Raw genomic sequence first — 8629 nt, forward strand, 5'->3', positions numbered from 1 at the left:
CCTCGATCATGTCATGTCATATGTTAGCTCCGGTGTTGCCGCAAATCAATTAGTGTGATTATCAATATTTCTCTCTACAAATATCTTCAAAATCGAGTTGATAAAAAACCATTCAACTGAATTTATAATTTTTTTAATATCTCTCTCGCATATTTATCACTCACTATTTCTTCTGGCAATCAAAGATAGTTTAAGCGTTTGTTTGATTTAAACAAATTAAGGTATTCAATTAGACAAATATATATTTTTTTTCAATAGGCCATTTGATATAATTAATCGCACTAGGGGTGCAACCCTTACAACAAAAACATCATTACAAGTGAATAAAATATCCCAAAGGTTTTATGAACCAATCGTAAAAACAATGAAAAAACACCGGATTACAATGAACCAACCAACTCCAAGAAAAATACATAGCGTTTGAGCAAACCACGTCGAAGCTATAATGAGCTGTATCAAAAATCATTGCGTTCCTAAAAATTAACCGTGTACAAAAAGAAGTGGCTAAACAGGAACAAAATCTTTTATCTTACCAAATCATTGTATAATCTGATTTGCATGTGACCAAAATATACAAAGCTTACAAACAAGCAACATGTATATGTCAAAATGAAAATCAAACTCTCACAAAAATGCATGAATTAAGGATCCATGATATCCCTAATCTATAATATTATGTGCAAGATAAAACAGACACGTTACGTCCCACACATTAAACTAGAATCTTCTTGCATGTCATCTTCAAATGATGAAACCCCTTTTGGAGAGAAGACTTGAGTTTACCCGGAACTGCATAAAGCTTGTATTTGGCCACCCTACGTTTTCTATCCAAATCCCTGTCATTCCACCACGACGACCGGGAAGCTGGTTTGCTCGCGATCTCTGTACGCTGATTATGTGGAAGAGAAGGTTCATAATTATAAGAACAAGGAGAGGTCTTGTCCCGGCTCCTTGCTACTTGTGTTTCCTTCTCGCGGAAGGTGTAGGTTTTCACACGCTTACCGTGCTGATCATACACACTTGGAGCTCCATAAAATGATCGAGGTTGCCGATGCCCGATTGCTTCCATCTATTTGATTTTATATACCTCTTTTTTGTGTGTATAAAATCTGATGTTGGATTATATACCTCTCTTTTCTCCTCCTAGAGAGAAGGTAAGAGAGGACTTTGGAGATGAAACTAAAGAATCATGTAACGTTTGGAATAATATTATATATGCAACTTTACTCATTATTTTTGGTAAAAAAGGAAGGAGAGGTGGATAAGGGAAAAAGGTATGCGTTGCTACAAAAAGAGTGGGAGAGGATATGTAAAGTCTGAATTTAGCCAAGCTCATCATTCTCAAATCTCAGCTGCATTTTATATAGTACTGTTTATTTTGGGATTTAATCTAACTAACCATAATAGCAGCTATAAATATAGAATGTCTAAATTGTCACATTCTAAACAGGCATTTTATATCCAAGAACACAAAACAGCCATTTGAAGAAAAAAGAAAATCAAAGATAATATTCAATGAAATCTGATGGACAGAAAATATTTACATTTCATGACAATAAAATTTTTATTTTTTTTTTGCATTTGAAAGTTTCTATCATACTTTTTACAAGTTAGACGATCAATACTTCTTGGTCTCAACCCCGGCCTCTTTAATATGGGAGCTTCGATTCGTTTTCCACCGTAAGAAAATTAGGATGGAAAGAGAAGCTCTCCTTCAATTTTTGGTACGTTTCTTGTACTTCTTGGTCTTGCTCTTGGTGGTTTCAGTGTGGGACTCCTGGACAGCAGTTTAAACAGTATAAGTGATTAAGCATACAAACTGAGGTTATTCTAATGCAAGGTAAATGTAAATATTTACTAAGGATTTAATGTTTTGCCCAGACAAAAATAATGAAAAGCAACTAAAAGCATATAGAAAATGACAGAATGAAGAGCATTAGAACTCGCGCTGATGAAAAGGTGGTGGTATCGTCACTCACCATGCAAGACTTCCACTCATCTCCTTGATCGGGAAGTTGGCGGAATATGTGAACAAGTACAACAGCATCCAGGGCGGCATATTCCAGCTGTACATATAGAATCTTGTTAGATTATTGAGTGACTTGACTTGGTTCAAACAGATTGAATTATACATACTGAAAAGTTTCTTTAGAAACCATATATGTATAAAAACATAATTTGGAGCATTAAGTTCACTATTAGGAAGTTAAATGAACTTAGGTGTGAACTTTTAACTTTTTACACTTTACAATAGCAATCAATCATATCTTATCATGTGAGTATTTGAGCAAGTATTTTAGAAAACAATATTACATCGTACCATCATAGTGAGATATGATAAAATGTCAACTTATTATGTGAAACTTTTATATATCTATCACTCCCAAGTCCCAACTTTAATACTTAAGAATGGAGGAATAAACTCAAAATTTTCATAACAAAATATTATGAAAATTTTATACCTCGGAAGATCTATTCCTCACCGACCCCGACATAAGTATATCAATGAAACAGTGAGTACCGATTGAGATGCAGCAAAATAAGAAGTATACAAAAATAAATCTCAAGGCCCCAAAGCAGATGTTGAAATAGAATTTACAGAGAAGTTTTATTAAGTCAAAGAGTATTATGAACAGAAAGAAAAAAAACAGTGGGGGATCAATTACTTGATTTCGAGTTAAAGGTCGCTGCTCCCAATCGCTGTTTCGTCTTGTCTTGTTTAAACCAGCGCCCAGTACTTTCTGATTTACCAATAAACACACAAATTAGTAAGCTCACACAGAAAAACGAGGGCTTTGATCATCACCCAGCTAAAAAAAAAACTATAGCATGAAACATTAAATAGACATTCATAAATGGTACCTGTGCAAGCCCAGCCAAACCGCCATGGGGATCTTTAAAAATTTTCTGGACATCTAGCAACCTTTTATAGTTCTTGAAACATTGCAGCTCTTCATATGAGTGAGCAAGTTGTTTTATATCACATTGGAAATTATACCCTGAAATAGATGCCATGGAGAAGAAATGGTTACTAATGTTTTTTGTGACCTAGAGTATCCTTCCACGGTATATGCGAGAGACTCGGAATTATATGTTTAGGGGAACAACTCAGGACTACATGTTTAAGGGATCAAATCCTGAAAATGATTACCAATACACTGAAAATAAATCCAAGGATTGTTTAAAGGATCAAATCCTGGTCTACTCAGACCAATACATATGCTTAAGGGATGTGTGTTTGATATTTTCCGATGCATACCAAGCTATGTTTAAAGGATCAAATCCTGGTCTACTCAGACCAATACATATGCTTAAGGGATATGTGTTTGATATTTTCCGATGCATACCAAGCTATGCAGCACTAATTCTTACACAGACGCAGACACGTTGACACTGCTAGCTTAAAAGTAAAATATATATGTATTATGATTAAATAAAATACGAACATTTTCTATAACTGATCTCAACTGAAAATTAAAATATATATGTGCATTTAAATTGAGCAAATTGTTTCGTTACAAAAATGTTCTTAAATAAAATATGATAATTTTTCATCTACATTCATCCATCAACTATACGAAAAAGCAAAAAAAAATGATTTAATCAATTTAATGTCTTAAACAGTTTCATTGATCATCACTGCTTCGACACATCTTTAACTCCCTAGAAGTGTCACATCTTTAACCCCCTAGAAGTGTCTGAGATGTGCCCAAGGAGTTTCTAAGGTGTATCGAAGCAACAAAAAAAGAATTTTTGGGACACTTGTCTCGCACGTGTCATACGAGTGTTTGTTAATTCAGACCTAAAAAGTTACAAAGAAACACCAAGTTAAGTTGATGCACCGTTCCCATCAACAGAGCGTAATATACATGCTATCAAATCCCATCAATAATAATATGCTTAGTCAGGTAAATATAGTCAACCCTCAAAAGTTAATTGATGCACCATTCATCCAAAAAAATTGCTGGTATAAACCTGACACTATTCAATATAAAAATTTCTGTACCAAGTTTTAGAATTCCAGGTGACAGCAAAATGCGGGTTAGACAGTTGTCTAAACATTCAGGCACCTCTTCATGTAACTTTATCAAATCAAGTATGAAGGCCTTCTTTTCAGAAGCAATTTGCATGATAGAAACCTGAAACATGGAAATTTGAGGAGAAAGGGTATATATCAGGAGAATCAAGAGTTCAGTTTTTTATTAGAAACATATAATAGCTCGAAAGGCTAAAACCCAAACATAAATCCATACAATTTAAGTAAGCATAGAAAAAACACATGGCACGAATATGTTTTTGATACCCAAGAAGTATTCTATTATTCTTTTCAATTTCATTTAGTTTGTCCAACCCAATACTTCTTAGATATGCCCTTAGATATGGATTCCTAGCTGAGGATAGGACTATCTCCCACTTTGTCACAACTTTGTGGGTTTTCCTTGGTTGGGATGAAGTAAAATGGTCAAGAACAAAGCTCTTGTTAACATATCTAGATTGTGGAATCTTGATAAGTTTTGCTCTCAGGATAATATTGCATTTAAGTTTATTCATAGATACATTAAGGTACGCATGTGAGTATTAATGAGTTATGCAGGCGTAGATGCAAGACTGTAAGTGTGTGGGTGAGTGTGTGCAAACATATCTAGACTGTCGTAATTTTACTTTCTTCTAAATTTTCGGTATCCCCGTATTTGTATCCCCATTGCACACTCATATTGAATAATGTATCAGGGCTTCTTAGATGGAGAAGCATTAATCTATTGCAAAGACAGTTTTAATTTACCTTGTTTGGCTTGCTGCCTTTTACATAATTAGGCTTCCACTCACAATCAAGACCTATGACTTTAGCATCCTCAATCTGACATGTAGCATCAAGCAAACTTTCAACTTCATCAACCCAAATAATGTCTTCAATCATCAATTCCTCAAGCTGTAAATAGCGTCCTTGTGGGATACTGGTTTCAAGTTCTGCAGGACAAAAGCAGTACTGTGTTCATCAACAGAGAATGAAGTTACAGAAAACAGACACGCACTCCATAACAATTAAGCACAAAAACCAAATGGAAACAACTACCAACAACAATGCATGCAAGCTGCTAAAAGTGCACTAATAAACAGGAGTAAATCCTTCACGATACAAGAATAAGAAAGGAAAATGACTGAAAAGAAACACAACTTTTGAGGCAAAAGACAAATAAGCAACAAAAAATTTTAATGAGAAAAAATATGTGTTCCTTAGATTAAAATATTTTTTTTCTTTATGAATTTTTGTTAGTCACAAGAAATTGCCTTACCTTTAATATTCAAAAATCTGTCTAGGGAGTACCGTTCACACAGTTCATCAACTTTTTCCATGTAACCAGCTTCCATTGCCAAATAAACCTTAAACGTATAAAACTTTTAGATAATAGCATACATATTTTAAATTTCATCTTTGCTAGCAGGGCTAAGAATCTAACAAGAAAAAATTAATAATTACTGCTCTGGGAAATCAACAAAAAAAAGTACTTCAACTTATATTTGGTCCTACTATAGCTAATGCACAATTTTTGTTCATCGATAGTTTTTAGGTCAAATGTAATCTCCTAATTTTTTTATTCTTATTGTTAGAATATATAAAATATCTTATAATAATTTAGAATGTTACCTCATAAGACTAGTTTCTTATCTAAGAGTGTCTCAACCTTAGTTTTCATATTACTTGATGATTAGTAATTACTATGATTTATTTTACTGTTAAATTAGAATTAGGAATCCTGTATCCCTATAAATATAGGTTAGTTCTTAATCTTTTTGTATTATAAAATCGCCAATCATTATTATATTTTGCTTGTATTCTTTCTCTTCTCTCTTGATCAAAAACCCATAACTTCAGCACGTTTTCAAAGTAGTATCATCTTCCGTGACCCGTCCAACATTATTTTCTTGCCATGTTTCCGATTGTTTGGGATTGTAGTATTGGTCAACCTAATATTTCATTGAGCATTTGAGCTTTTGTTGTATATCCACCCTAAGCAATTCAAATTGTAACAAGCACGTATATTTAAAGTTAGAGGTTGATAAGAAATAACCCCGCCTCCTAGGATGCACAGGATTCTGACACAGCCCATATTACCCACTAATATGAAGAAAATAGTGACACATGGGGATGAAATGTTTGTTCTGGCTTTGATATAGAATAGCTAGATAGATAAAAAAAAAAAAAAACTAAAAATCTAACACAGACTCAGTTTTGGCTAAACTAGAAAGGATAAGAAATAAGTAGTCAAAGTGTCATTTAAATACAAAATAAAGAAATCAAAATGCCATATCATATGAACATTAATAAGATGGTAGTACTATTCAGTACAAAGTACAAACTCGAAAGGACATAGTTCAAATGATAAAGCTTTTCTATTTCATACAGTAGTCTCCAAAGGATGCACATGATGCACATTATGTCATTATAAGGCAGTCATTATGCAAAACATAATAATCATTAAATAAATGAAATACTAACCAAATATTCCATAAGCTGTCTATCATTGTTTATTCTAGCCTCAGCAACATCCCAACATCCCTTTTCTGCTAAGCTCTTTAGTGAGCTGCAAAATCAATCCAGTAATCTTGTAAATAAGACTTAAAAAAAGAAAAGGAGTGGTGGAGTCAGATTTAAGATGTTATGAACAAAATCAAAAAGCACTAAGAAAAATGAGAGGGAAAATATTCCCCGTGTTAGAAGTACAGATCAACCACCTTTCTTTACACCTCTTGTATACCTCTGGAAAATCCTCCTTTAGATTATTTTTCTTTATAAGCGCGTAAGCATCTTTTAGCATGTTTCTCTTAACGAACTCCTCAACAAGTATGGACAACATAGGCTTCCCCATAAATGTTGCCCACTTCTCTGCTGCTTTAAATTGATTACTCTTTATCATCTCAAGGAAAAAAGATTGGCCGTAATTGGAAATAGAGAAATGCTCCATTAATGTGACAGCTATAGTGTACAACTGAGATTTCACCAATTCAAAAGTATACTGCTCAATCAACTCCTTTGCCATGCCACAACTTAAATCATCGTTTTCTTTATTTTGGCACAGTGCATTCTCAACATTCGCCAATTTCACATTAAAAGTCTCCAGTATTTTCATGACTATCATTTCATCATGCTTGATCTGGCCCCTAATAATATCAACAAGTAGATACGCAGCTGCGTTTTTGACATCCAATAAGTCTTCTTCTGTAGTGATTGATGTTGATTTTTTCATGAAACGGCGAAAAGCAGATATAATCAAATGAGTAAATCCTTGACTTTGATTGTCAAACATAGGAGACACATACAGACACTGAACAACAAAAGTTGCCGGTCCAGGTTTCGGATCATTACGGAGCACAAGACATAGTTGTTCTTGAAGTGCTCGGAACTTCACTGTCGCCTTACAATTGCCTAAGAAAAAAAATATACAGTAAACTTTCAAATTATTTCATTGAGTCATTTCAGCAAACAATTAGTACGCAAAATCTTATCTCACTAGTTACTACTACAGACAGCAATTATTAGCATTACAAATGGAGAAAACCATAAAATCATACCATAATAATAACATTCTTTGAGCATGACCATAAACACCACAGGAGAAACATGTGCTAAATCATAAAAAGCATGTCTAGACAAGGTCCATCTTTGGCAAGCACTATCCTCTTTCATATCTACCTCTGCTAAATTCCCCTCCACACCCATAAAAACCTGTAGTCAGAGTAGCAATATGCTGAATATTACACATCATGGTTCTTAACGATCAAAATTAAAAGCTAGCTAAATGAATGAATTTTGATGAACCATAAGATACCTAATCAAAATTCAAAACACTAATACAATAGTGAACAACTGAAGTTTGATGAATAACACAAAAACTGAGACAAAATAATTGACAACTTTATCATAAATGGCTCCACATTAGAGCATGTAAGTGATCATTGACTACAAAAACAAAAAATTAATAGTACCTTTTGAGTAGAGTGGTTTTGACTTTAGAGAAAGACAATACAATATTTTTCACCTTTATGAAATAGATTCAGGAAAAAGTAGAAAAACTATATATGAATAAATAAAGAAAAGAAAGACGTACAAATTTTCAGTTACTTTTCCCTTTTGTTCTTTTTTTGAATAAGACAAGCAAGGTAAACAGAGACGTGAGATTAAGGAAAATAATACCATTAAGAGTGGGAGAAGAAGATTAACAGAAACTTACTAGTAAATAATCCTGATTTCGGAAACAAATCGAAACGGAATTTTGTCAACTGTAGGGTTTTTCAACTCTCTACTTTTAATGGTTCTGCAGCTAATGTGTGACGTTGGAGATAAATAGCGTAAAACAAACCATTGAGACTAGGAAACAAAATAAACATAAATTATGATTCAGAAGAAAAATAATACTAGTAACTTTTATCAATAAATTATTGTTAAAAAATAAAAAAATGTGTTTATCAGTTTAAAAAAATAGTTAAAAGGTGGTGCACGTCTAAAATATTCAATAAAAATTTGTATTTAATTATGTCGTATAATTTAAAATATGATTTGATATTTAATAGGATTGTGATCGGTTGAAAGTGAAATTATTTTATATTATTAATATATATCATTTATTCC

The 8629-nt window shown here is 33.1% G+C and overlaps 2 protein-coding genes across 5 annotated transcripts; both read right to left on the reverse strand.

The window, feature by feature from the left end:
* Positions 1-419: 419 nt before the first annotated feature.
* On the reverse strand, positions 420-8381 carry LOC131644054 (uncharacterized). 4 transcript variants are annotated; one of them, XM_058914444.1, is made up of 11 exons: positions 8232-8381; positions 7573-7726; positions 6736-7426; positions 6500-6584; positions 5295-5382; positions 4784-4968; positions 4007-4139; positions 2863-2999; positions 2667-2741; positions 1980-2066; positions 420-1777 (listed from the first exon to the last, which is right to left on the reverse strand). In XM_058914444.1, exons 2-11 carry the CDS (start codon positions 7718-7720, stop codon positions 1715-1717), a joined length of 1692 nt encoding a protein of 563 aa, XP_058770427.1. In that variant the 5' UTR covers positions 7721-7726; positions 8232-8381; the 3' UTR covers positions 420-1714. The 4 variants fall into 4 exon arrangements, with proteins under 4 accessions (XP_058770427.1, XP_058770429.1, XP_058770428.1 ...); XM_058914446.1 differs by having other exon boundaries at positions 8109-8240; XM_058914445.1 differs by lacking the exon at positions 8232-8381 and adding an exon at positions 7987-8101.
* Positions 713-1069, reverse strand: LOC131653173 (uncharacterized). Its single transcript, XM_058923264.1, has one exon. The coding sequence runs from the start codon at positions 1067-1069 to the stop codon at positions 713-715; it is 357 nt and encodes a 118-aa protein (XP_058779247.1).
* Positions 8382-8629: the final 248 nt, after the last annotated feature.

This window comes from Vicia villosa, linkage group LG1 (genome assembly GCF_029867415.1).
Source record: "Vicia villosa cultivar HV-30 ecotype Madison, WI linkage group LG1, Vvil1.0, whole genome shotgun sequence".
In the NCBI taxonomy this organism is placed as follows: Eukaryota; Viridiplantae; Streptophyta; class Magnoliopsida; order Fabales; family Fabaceae; genus Vicia; species Vicia villosa.

Coding starts and splice junctions, on each gene's coding strand:
- LOC131653173 (XM_058923264.1), bottom strand. CDS start 1,069: ATGGAAGCAATCGGGCATCGGCAACCTCGATCATTTTATGGAGCTCCA.
- LOC131644054 (XM_058914444.1), bottom strand. CDS start 7,720: ATGGGTGTGGAGGGGAATTTAGCAGAGGTAGATATGAAAGAGGATAGT. Junction 4,140..4,783: donor AAGGCAGCAAGCCAAACAAG/GTAAATTAAAAC, acceptor TCCATGTTTCAG/GTTTCTATCATGCAAATTGC. Junction 2,067..2,666: donor GACCTTTAACTCGAAATCAA/GTAATTGATCCC, acceptor CTATATGTACAG/CTGGAATATGCCGCCCTGGA.